Source organism: Protopterus annectens, chromosome 12.part0 (genome assembly GCF_019279795.1).
Source record: "Protopterus annectens isolate FY-2018-M chromosome 12.part0, PAN1.0, whole genome shotgun sequence".
Taxonomy (NCBI): Eukaryota; Metazoa; Chordata; order Ceratodontiformes; family Protopteridae; genus Protopterus; species Protopterus annectens.
Window position 1 is genome coordinate 179,587,170 of NC_056746.1, and position 12,427 is coordinate 179,599,596.

Sequence of the window (12,427 nt, forward strand, 5' to 3'; positions counted from 1 at the left end):
CTCCCCCAGTCTATCCATACCCATTCCACTAGAGCAGCCTCCACTTCCACAGCCTTCCTCAGAGGAGTCCCCACCAGGGACATCTTAGAAGCTGCCACCTGGACCTCTGCCCATACCTTTACAAAGCATTACCTCCTTTTTCTAAGTCTAGGGCAGGGTTTGCATCTGCAGTACTGCAGGGCCTGCTGACCCATGCCTAGGACTCTAACCTTTCCTTCCACCCCTCTCCTCAGCTCCCACAGGTGATGACTGCAAAAGTGAAACACGAAGAACATAGTACAGTTGTGCACACTTACCATAAATGTAGATGTTCGAGTGCATTCGCTGTTGCAGTCCTGGTTTCTGTCACTCCATCCCCCACATAGCATCTTCTCCTAGGGGGACATAAGCTTCCCATGGTGGCTTTTGGCCACCAGGACCACTTCTCCTTATTTCCTTGTGCTTCTGACTGATTAGGGCAAGAAAAAGTGATGTAATGACGTCAGCTGCCTTGCTTTGTAGCACTGACGACCTAATGTCAGACTACAGGTGCACTGTTTGTCAGACTACAGGTGACTGCAGCCAACGCAAAAAAATTGACTTTGGTATTCAGGCCGGACAAGGGCTACCACAGCAGGGATAACCCACAGGTGATGACTGCAACAGTGAATACACTTGAACATCTACATTTATGGTAAGTGTACACAACTGTACTTTGTGAGGATATATAGATCATGTCTTGGAATACTGCTTGCCTCCCTTTTTGTTGTTTGTCTTTCGGCTTTTCCCGGTTAGGGTTCGCCACAGCGGAACTCCGGTCCGCTAATGATTGGCAGTAGATTTCCACGAACACTGAGGTTCCAGCTCGACGTTCAACCTTTAATGAAGGGCATGCCCATTTACGCATGTCTTTTGAATGCCCACCCAACTGTGGGGAGGACATGCAGACTCCCCACACTCCAGCCGGGAATCAAATGGGAGAACCTCTTGCTGTGACGCAACAACGTTACTGCTGCACCACCGCGGATGTCACTGCTTGCCTCCCTAATCCCTCAAAAAAAACAGTCACTGCCTATGCATCCCTCACTGCTTGCCTCCCTAATCCCTCAGAAAAGACAGTCACTGCCTATGCATCCCTCTGGTGTTAGATTGGGATGAAAGCAAAGGTTCAAATTGACACAGTCACATATTTCAAGTGATTTCTGAAATACATTTACATAGCATGCCTCCTCACTCCTCAACCCTAACCCCCAAAGGCAGCCACCTGTACACATGCTTGATGTGTGATTGTGAGGAAAGTGGGTGTGGTTGATAGCAGAAGCCATTATCAGTTTTATCCTAACAGGGTCATATCTGTTCAGGTTAAAGAGCATAATCAGAAAATTAAATCATTTTTATCTCCTCATTTTTGCCCAACCAGAAACAGCTTTTGTGGGGTCCCCGCACAGTAAAGGATGAATAAGGGACCCCCTGTATCCATTTATACAGTCTGGGGAGTGGGGGGGGGGGCACCAGATTCCTTGAAGATTTAAGTGTCTGAATGCTCTGTGATATATTTTATGCCTTATTTTTAAAATATAATTACTGTTAGCTGCATTTTTTACTGATACCCAGAAGAAAATGGGTGTGTCCCGGCATTACTGGATGTGTGCACTGATAAAAATCAGTGATATTTTTTTATACACACACACACACTCATGCATAAGTCACAGCAATACTATTTCAGGAAATAGCAATACATTGTGAATAACTCGTATTGCCGCACCAGATCAGTGACTGCTATTTAGCAGTCAAACAGCAGGAGTAAGTCACTTTACCTCACTAATGAGTAAATTGATACCTGTCAATGTCCCTGATTTCACAGATATTCCTTGATTTTGCCTCATAATTTTGCTCTGGCCTTCATAAAAAGTTTTATTTGCAGGCAAATCATTTAAGATTACAGACCGTCAGTAAAACCAGACATCATAGTTTCATATTGTCCAAAAATGCATGTTTATGCAAAATGTGCTATTCTAGTAACTTTTTTAAGTGAATTAGAGCAATATTTAAAATGTGATCCTCATTTTAAACCTTTATTCTGCTGTTATTTTTGGCACAGAGCAGAATTCTTTAGCAAAGACACTGAGAGGTACAGTATCTGGTGTTCTGGCAGCATTTATTAAACTCCCTGAAAGAGAAACCCTCCGTGAAGATCAGAAGCATTAGCTCTTCTAACACTCTGTGGTGTGCACTGAGATCAGTCACTCTGGGCTGCTGATCTCTGTCTACTTCTAACCTTGTTTATGTTTATTATCAGCTTTATCCTAATAGGGTCATATCACAGTCCTGTTCAGAATAAACAGTACAAGCAAAATTAATTACATTTTTTCTCCTCATTTTTTCCCAACCAACAGCAGCTTTTGTGAGGCCTCCACACAGTAAGAGATGACAAAGGGTCCCCCTGATAGCCACAGGCATTGCAGGTACCTACAGCTAGCTATGTTGTTAGTTTTAGTGGACAAGATGTCTACCAGAGTTTATCTAAGCCAGGGGCACTATTTCAGTAGTAAAATATTTAATTGAATTTTGAAGCCTGTTACTTGACAAAACACTGTTACTATAACTAAAGATCTTTGACTTTTGAAGGAGATATAAATAAGAGTTATTATTAGCCCCCCCCCCCCCCCCAATTTATTAAGCATACAAGATTGCTGTGCTGGCTTTTGTTGGTTTAACAGACATGTTACAAAATATCAAGATAAGATAACTTGCTGTGGTTGGGGGCCCCCAGTGACTGCAGGATTCTCTGGTGTCTAAAGCTGGCTGTGGATGCGAGTATATAAATGGGGTCATCCATATCCCTCGCACTAGAGGTCACAGTGCTTCAAAGATGGACAAAATGGCAAGATGTGTTTTTGAGGACTTTATCCAGGTTGCTCACTGTGCACCAAACAGCACCTTGTCCACTGTTTGAAGGTGTACCTCCATCTGACTACTACTGAATATAATGGCCCATGTTGCTGTCTTCCCTGGAAATATGATGGTAACCCCCATAAACCCAGCCAGGTAGAGTGGACTTTGTTGGAAGGGGTTGTACCAGTAATTTTCTGGCATATACTTGTTTATCTGACAGAGTCATTGAACTTGTAGGCAGGTGTGGGAAACTGCTAGGTTGTTGCAGTAAAAACTGTAGTACATTCTGGGAGATGGTGACTTATGGTGTTTTTAATACATAGTACTTGTCATGGGGACGGGATTGTTAGACACCTATCTAATAAATATACATACTGGCAAGTGAGAGAGATGATTTGGGAAGATTATACTGTTGGTATTTTTGTGTGTCTTCCTTAACTGCAAACTTGAAGAGAAGTATCAGATTGCTGTAAGGTAGCAAAGATAAAGTGTACTTACATTTGAATGACTAGAGTTGTGGAGACTGACAGTTTTACTAGGCTGTGTGGGCCAATATGTGTTTTACAGCTTAGTAGCTAGGGAAATAAAAAAGGTAAAGAATACCCCTACAGTGCTTTGATAATGTCCTTTGAGACCATATGATCTTTAGGTTGTGTGCAACAATATTTCTAATATTTATGAATGAGCAGCTTGATAGAGGAAGGAAAAGGCCAGCAGAATTCCTAAGATAATATTTTGAACATGTTCATGATTATGTCCTTGGGAATAATAAACTATCAACTGTATAAATACATTATATTTTTGTTGTACTTGGTGATCTGTGACAGAGCTGGATCACCTGCACTTCTAATAACTATTGTGGCAGTTTAACTTAAGGCTGTGAGCTGTTAAAGTACATCTTGAAGACTTGAGTTTGATCCCTCTCAGTTTCCACTTGCAAGCTGTGCAGCTCTCAGCAAGTCACTTAACCAGACAGTGTTTCTGGGTCACCTCTAAAAAAGAACCCTTTTTCCAGTGGGGTCACCTGGTGAAGAAGCATTTAAATAAATAATTACGTGAAGCTGCTATACTATTTCATTGACTCCCAGGAGCCATACTGTAATATGTGAGAATATTTTATTATATTCTGGGCAGTCTGAACATGGCAGTTGAAATATCCATCTAGTGAAAAATGTTTTTACTTTTTTTGGGCAATCAGAGAAGTGGTAGGACAATGAAATGCTGCACTACAAGGAGCAACGCTTCTGCTGCTTTCTGGAAATGTACTCAGAGGAGGTACAACCAGATAACCAGGTGTAATTCTTCTGTTATATTTTAAGTGACTACCAGATAACCAAGGGTGGTAGTTCTGTTATATTTTAGGTGAATGTGTCAACAGAAGAAATACCAACCTACCAGGGCAAAATATTCTTAACTTCTGGATGAGACATGGTGAAGGGTCAGTTGCACTGTTCTTAGAGGATATGCATTAGTTGTAAAATCTGTACACACGATCAAAACTGAAATTGAAAATATTAAGCACAGCAGGATCAAACATAAGTAGAACTCTATAATATTTGTAAATGAAAAAACAAAATAAATTGTTATGAATAAATCGATTACAACATCAAAGGATAGTGTGCAAAAGATTTTTGCAAGGTGAAATGAGTAATGTCTGTTACTTTACAGTATGTGAAACTCTGTTTTCTAGGAGATTAACAAAAGTGTTTCCTCAGTAAGCAGGCCTGTTAAATCTGGCCACAAGATGCAATTGTTCCAAAACTTTTAGTGTTACTTAACACTGGTTAATTCAACAAGGTCTTCCCTGAGTCTTCAGGATATTTTAAATGTATTTGATTGTTTGGACTTCTTCACATAAATATTGCCATGTGGTGTTTTTGTTTGTGTCAAATACATTTTGAATGATAATTATATTGTAGGTGACAAAAAACATTAGACAATTAGAGTAGCAGTTTTGTAGGAGGGTTGTGTTTAGGTAGCACATTTTGCACCATGGTATACTCATTCATACTTTCTTAAGTGGAGCTTTTCTCCCCAGGCCTCTTCTGAAAAGGGGTTCATGCTAAACCCAGCCTGATTATCTTGGTAAACAAAGGCAAAATAAATAAAATAAATTATCCTAAGCTTGCATGATGCTACTTACAAAAGAAAAACTATGCTGTACTGTACAGTGCAGATGTAATATAGTTCAGCTACAGAAGCATTGCATGTTTACCTTTGTTGTGACGTACAGGTGCATTGAATCTAATAGGGTACCATTTTCTTTGCAGAATGCTTCCAGTGTAGCTCTTGCCTGCTGGAGCATCATTCTGCATGAGTTTTTTTCTGTGTGTGTCACATCTGGCCACCTCTGTAATGTAGGACCGTACAAAAGTAATATAATTTAGAATTTGTCTGTCTAGCTGAGACACGGGAAGGCAGATTCTACAGTCTGATTAATTTTTATTCCCTGTTGTCTAGTCAGAAATGTTTCCCAAATTGCAGAAACAGCGGTTTCCTTTAGCTGTCATTGCAGTTAATAGTTAACTTTAAAGCACATTCATATGAGCCCCGCTTTTATTGCCTTTAATCTTTAGTTAGCTCAAGGTGAAAAATGAACTTGGCAGCTGGAGTGGAGTAGTGGGGTTCAGCTTTGAGCTCCTTTGGCTACAACTCATACTTTGTTACTATAACAAGTTGGAACACAACCTGAGAAACCATTCCTAAATATTCCGCACACTGTAACGGGCCTTGGTGATTGGTATTTTAATTGCTTGATTAGGCCTCCACACAGGAAACAGCAGTGTAGTGCTCACATTTTGTTGAATAGCAGGAAGTCTGTGCATTTACGCAAAGAATGTTGGCAGAAATGAGATAGTGAGTAGAACAACAAGTGCTTTCACAGATTACCGAACCTGCAGTGCCAGTGGGGGATAGGAAAGGATTTCTGAAACATTTTCTAGGGATGACTGCTGCAAAGTGCCTCTTTGCAAGAGGAAAACAGTAGGTAAAAGATAGTTTTAACAAAGAACTGTACCGTTTAGAAAGTTTTTTTTTTACCAGGGTTTATTACACATAAACCCAAAAATGGAATAAGAATATTAAAGAAATATTTAAAAAAAAAAAAAAAAACAAGCTTCAGGCAATGTGTAAGATTTATTTTTCATTTTATTTGCTTTTGCTGTGGTGATTTCTTTTTTTTTTAAGTACATTGATTATTTTAAATCAAATACATAATACCTGATAGGATGGTGTTACTTTGTCCGTTAACGTAAAGATCAGCAGTAGTTTTCTTGTTATTTTTTCTATTTTACATGAAGAACAAACTATAGAGTTTTTCTTCTTTTAACTGTTTTTGCATGCAGTAATAAATATCTGAACGGTATTAGTCTGCTGTTGTAAGTAAACAAGCAAAAGTGTCAAGATAATACTGATTTCAGAATGCTACGATCTGTCTTCCAAGTATCTTTGTAGTGCATTTTGTTTAGTGATCATTAACAGTATATGACAACATTCCAATTGGCATTGTTTTTATTCAGCCACCAATCAGCACACCTCGGAGATCAGACTCTGCCATTTCTGTCCGGTCACTACATTCGGGATCAAACATGTCCTTACGTTCTACATTCTCATTACATGAAGAAGAAGAAGAAGCAGTACGTATTCATTTTAATTCTTAATTGTGCATCCTGAAGAAATACTGGGCTTTTTTAAGAGCATGCATGACTGTATCAGTTTTCATTGTACTTTGCAGCCAGATTTCCTCTATTCAACTGTGTTGTTCCAAGCCAACAGGAGCATTACTGATTTCGTAACTTAATATCTGATTTGTGCATATTCATCGTTGAGTCAGATTTAAGCTGTTTGCCCTTTTTTTTCGTTTTATCTGCTTACTGATGCTATGCATTTATAAAGCTTCTTTTAATAGTTGTGCAGAAATGACATGGGGCCAGATTCAATAAAGCCTACACTAAGTGTGCACGATATGTATTCAAGAACAATCTTATCACCTTTTTTGTGCTTTCTAATCGCTCAGAAAGATTACACGAAGTGTACATGCAGTTTATACTTTGTGGTAACCTTTATGAATCCCAGTCAATATTTCAAGCTGCAAGAATATCAGTACGAAAACTAAAATTAGGAGGAAGAAGGTGTGAGTTATGTCTGTTAGAATAGTGTACATTTAGTATAGGTGTTCTTGAATCCTGGGGATCAACTAAAAAAGTTTTATTGCAATTTGTAGTTCCTTCCTTGCAGAGAAGATGCTGCACTGCAGTTTGCTAGGAGATTGCAAAAGGAAACCATGCAATGTAGTCCTGTTGAGTTGTCTTCCTTTATAATGATAAAGTGTTCTGTGAAATGTTCCAGATTCACACAAGTTAGTTATGTTCAAGCTTGCTACACCTTTGCTTTACCTGATTTTATCTCTTGTCTTTTGTCATTTGTCGTACAGTTACAGCTGTCTTGCATTTTGGTGATTAGGTAGACTTGTGAGCGTTCATGATCCTTTTACTGGGTAGACCTGGGAACACAATAAAGTTTTATTTACTTGTTCTGGGTAGTGCAGTATTTTATTGAAGGTTATGAGTATTCAGACCCAGCACTCTTAACTTTATGCCTCACCAGAGTGACCACAGTGCTGTACAAAAGCTATGAAATGCATGTTTTACTGTTCCTGACCTTCTCTGATAATTGACTTGTGCTTTCTCTTGACATATGATGGTGGGAATTTAGTCAGTCTGCCTTGTTTTCACTAGTACCTCCATACTGACATTTTTCTGCTTGCTACTTTCCTTTATGTTCATCCTCCATACTGACATTTTTCTGCTTGCTTCTTTCCCTTATGTTTATCTGCCATACTGACATTTTTCTACTTGCTACACTCCCTTATGTTCATCTTCCATACTGACATTTTTCTGCTTGCCACTTTCCCTTATGTTCATCTTCCATACTGACATTTTTCTGCTTGCTACTTTCCCTTATGTTCATCTTCCATACTGACATTTTTCTGCTTGCTACTTTCCCTTATGTTTATCTGCCATACTGACATTTTTCTACTTGCTACACTCCCTTATGTTCATCTTCCATACTGACATTTTTCTGCTTGCCACTTTCCCTTATGTTCATCTTCCATACTGACATTTTTCTGCTTGCTACTTTCCCTTATGTTCATCTTCCATACTGACATTTTTCTGCTTGCTACTTTCCCTTATGTTCATCTTCCATACTGACATTTTTCTGCTTGCTACTTTCCCTTATGTTCATCTTCCATACTGACATTTGTCTGCTTGCTACTTTCCCTTATGTTCATCTTCGTACTGACAGTTTTCTGCTTGCTACTTTCCCTTATGTTCATCTTCCGTACTGACAGTTTTCTGCTTGCTACTTTCCCTTATGTTCATCCTCCGTACTGACATTTTTCTGCTTGCTACTTTCCCTTATGTTCATCTTCCATACGGACATTTTTCTGCTTGCTACTTTCCCTTATGTTCATCTTCCGTACTGACATTTGTCTGCTTGCTACTTTCCCTTATGTTCATCTTCCATACGGACATTTTTCTGCTTGCTACTTTCCCTTATGTTCATCTTCCATACTGACATTTTTCTGCTTGCTACTTTCCCTTATGTTCATCTTCCATACTGACATTTTTCTGCTTGCTACTTTCCCTTATGTTCATCTTCCATGCTGACATTTTTCTGCTTGCTACTTCCCTTATGTTCATCATTGAGCTTTCTCCTTTTCTTTCTTCTTCCTTTCCATACAAGTCTGTTTCCACTTTAATTTTTCTTTCTCTTCCTTTTGTAAGCTGTACCTGCATTTTTCTTTTTGTGCTTAAATTTCTTATTTTCCTGCTTGTGTTCTATTTTTGCATTGCTTTTCCTCCAGTCCAAAGGAGAGAGCGGTAATAGTGACACGAGAATGAGCTCTGCTGCATTATTTTTCCTCATTTTACACCGCTTGTTTTGCAAAGTAGCTCACAGCTCTGAATCCTTTCTTACTTCTCTTTCTCCACTTTAAATTATCTGAAGCCAACAAATTACTAACTTAATATTAAAAGTTGTAGAAACTGTGCTTCATTTCTGTGTGACAGCAGCGTTATTGCTCCTTGATGGTTTTTGTATTTTTGAATGAACAGTGGAAATATTTTTAATGCTTCACCCTTCTGACTTTCTGGACCACCACCGTGATTGTGCTCAGTTGCTCTGTTCATTCTACTAAAAGGCGAGGGCTATTCATTATGTAACCATCATCTGGTAGCCATTGTGGTTTTCTACATTTGAAATAACCCCACCTCCTGGTGACTGATGTGTGTACCGAAGTCAGAGCCTGTTATACATTCCACTGTGTGTGCACTCCTACACATGTAGTGAATGTTTCTGGACAAACACAGCTTGATAGAGCCAAGCTCACATTCTTTGTCATATGGTGCATGTTGGACATTTGTCCTCCATTGGGTCTCATCATTGTTGTGACAGGACCCCTTCCTTCCTTTCAGGCAAATATGCTTGTCTTCTCCTTTTCACTTTCACCTTCCCCTGCTAGTTGCTTTGTTGGCCAGATTTCTAATCAATCCTGGGTTACATTATGACAGTCAAAGCTTCAACATTGTGTGTGAAGGATAAAGCTTGCTGTCTGTAGTGGAATTCTTGACAGTATTCCTCCACTTCCTAATTAAGTAATTTCAGGCATGACAAGGGTGAATGCTTTGGTTAGACGGGTCTACTTCATACTATCGAAAACCCACTTATGTTAAATGCAGATCATCGAGATGAAAACAGCGAAACTGCACTTCGACTCCACTCATCATCGACAGGTTACCCAGGGAAAGAAGGCAGTCAGACAAAAATAAAAACAAACCACAAAACACTATGAACCCACACAAGTGGGGGCTGGGCCCCCAACCAAATATACCAACTCCAAGATCGCACCATAGTGGACAAAGGATCAAACTCACGGCTGTTGGCCAACTGCCTTCTTTTCCTCAGTAACCTGTCGATGATGTGAGGTGTCGGTGAAGTGCCATTTCCCTTTTGTCGTCTCGATGATTTCTGTTTCGAGTAAGTGGGTTTTCGTTACTGTGAAGTAGACCCGGTTAGACAACCATTTTTTTTGTAAATAAACTTTTATAGCTCTCTCTCTCTCTCTCTATATATATATATATATATATATATATATATATATAATACACAAGCACACACATGAGTCTACTTCATTTGATCATTTATCTAAATTGTCTAAACCCATATGGTCGAGACCATTTTATCAACAGTTTAGTCTGTCTACCATTTTGACTGATTTGACACTGGGGATAAGGGAATGTGCCCTTTTCCCTATTGCAGTGCGATCAAAAAGTTGGTGTATATAATTAACGAGGGGGGGGTGTGCAGGTTGTCATATTTGCTAGTTCTGTTTGGCTTACTTTAGTTGCTCAACGAAATGGATTGTCAGTCATATGGTCTTGACAATTTGTTCATCAGTCAGCTGAACTAGATAGATACACACACACACACACACACACACACACACACACATATCTATATATGTCCTTCTATTCAATGTTGCAGTATTCTTTACATGTGGAAGTCCTCTGTCCAATGACCCCACAATATCCAGCCAGTATACAACAGCTTTTAGCTACTGCAAGTACATGGGATTTTGCACGTATGTTCTGACGTCAGTCATAAAAGGAGTCTGTACGTACAATCCCCAGAATTTTTCTTCCTCATTCGGAACACTTGACATACGTCGGTCTGCTGCCTGAATCTGTTTGTTGCTGCCTGATTTCAGATGTTCCCCATTGGGGATTTTTTTTTTGCTACTGTCTTTTGTATTTAGCTCATGTCATCCAAGAAGGGCAAGTGTAAGTGTGGAAGGCAGATTCCATACAAAGATAGCCACAATCTTTGTCTTTTCTGTCTAGGCCCCAATCATGGCCATCTTTCCAGTTCGGTCTGTCATGCCTTTGTTCCTAATACTTTGTATAGCTGCCTTTTGGCTTTAAATCTCTATTTAGAGAATCAGAGGCTTAACCATCTGGCTAAAGACGTTATGGAGGGTTCCAGGGGTCCTTCGGCTGAGATGATTTTAAAGAGGAAAGTTAGCAATCCTAGGCTGGAGTCTCTTCTACTGCGCCTTTAACTTCTTGTGTATCCCTTGAGGTCAGTGAAAATCCAGTATTGCATTCAGAGGTTGGGTCTTGATCCTTGGTGGGTACCTCGTTGGAAGCCGCTAAGGAATCCGACCTAGGCACATCTGCAGAGACAGTGCAGATGTCTGTTTCGGGCAGACAAAGGGAACCATGACTCACTGTGCTTGAGGGCTCCATGGACATTCTTTCTACTTCTGCTAAGGGTCTACCATAGCCCCCTCCTGACATTATGCCTATGTTGGGCTCCTCCACTTCACCTCATGGGGAAATGCATGTCAAGAAAAGGGAAAAAATTAGACGACTCTCAGGTCTCTTCCATTCCTCAGTCTGATTGGCATGTGTTCTCTCAGGGTATAATTAAGGCTCTGATGGCTTTGAAACCTTCTTCTGCTGTTCCTGTCCCTTTGTTTACATCTTCTGCTGTTCAAAGTGTTGGGGAACAAGTTCTGTCTGCTGATAGTGATGACTTTTCCTCTGATGAAGATTCTTTGGGTCTATATTATATCATCGAACGCTTAAAAAAGCGAACGCTGATTGATTGACCTAATTTAAGCGAAAGCTTACAATCTCGAACTGTCAGATCAGCGATTTTTTTTCCCAGGAAAAAAATCGCTGATCCAAAACACATACACACAACTCAAGCACACCAAACAAACAGAAATCCACACACATACACCTAAAATCTGATACCTAACCCTACACTAAACTATGCACACACCACTAACTACCCACTTACCTTAACTCAAACCCTAACCATAAGGTCCGTCACTATTGCACACTCACCTCACCTGCTCCCTAACCCTAACTCACTTAAATCTGCCCTAACCCTCATGTCCACTCAATCGCACACACACCTAACCCGAGCCCTAACCCTAACTCACCTAAATCACCCTAACACTCACATCCACACAATCGCACACTTACCTGAATCCGACCGGTAACTTTCCACCATAACACTGAAAATACCGAAGCAACAGAAACGGACAACCAAATTCTTTCCCTAGGAAAAAATTTGAGTTTCTGCTGCTTCGATATTTTGCAGTTTCGTGAAAATAAGTTCGATCAATCAGCGTTTGCTTTTTTAAGCGTTCGAGGATATAATATAGACCCGATTCTTTAGCATATTCTACTCAAATTACAACTCCTTTAGAGTATGCATCTCCGGAGTAGGAATCTAATGGGAGGATTTCCCAGTAGAAGAGCTTTGTTTTAGTGAAACAATTAAAATGAGGGAGTTTTTCAAATGGGACTGTTCCCAAGTTTCTGAAGAGCAAAAAAGGTGGTATGATATTTTTGCAAATGGAAGTTCCTTCTCCTGCAGTACCTCCAGTCCTGTCAGCCTTCCTGGATGCTTTTGCTTTTTCTTCTAAGACCTCCTGTTTCTCAGGCTCCTGCCCCTAAGTTCCCAGACAGATTTTACAAGG

The 12,427-nt window shown here is 39.9% G+C and overlaps 1 protein-coding gene across 8 annotated transcripts in view; it reads left to right on the top strand.

Annotated features, from left to right (window-relative positions):
• Positions 1-12,427, top strand: part of TRAF7 (TNF receptor associated factor 7) — a 1,047,901-nt gene that overhangs the window by 298,360 nt on the left and 737,114 nt on the right. For 6 of the 8 annotated variants that reach the window (XM_044089204.1, XM_044089203.1, XM_044089206.1 and 3 more), the window contains one exon: positions 6,393-6,509. In XM_044089204.1, the coding sequence (XP_043945139.1) occupies positions 6,393-6,509 (117 nt within the window). Of the gene's footprint in view, positions 1-5,733; positions 5,861-6,392; positions 6,510-12,427 lie in introns of those variants that run through there. The other 2 variants (XM_044089209.1, XM_044089211.1) reach the window with 2 other exon arrangements.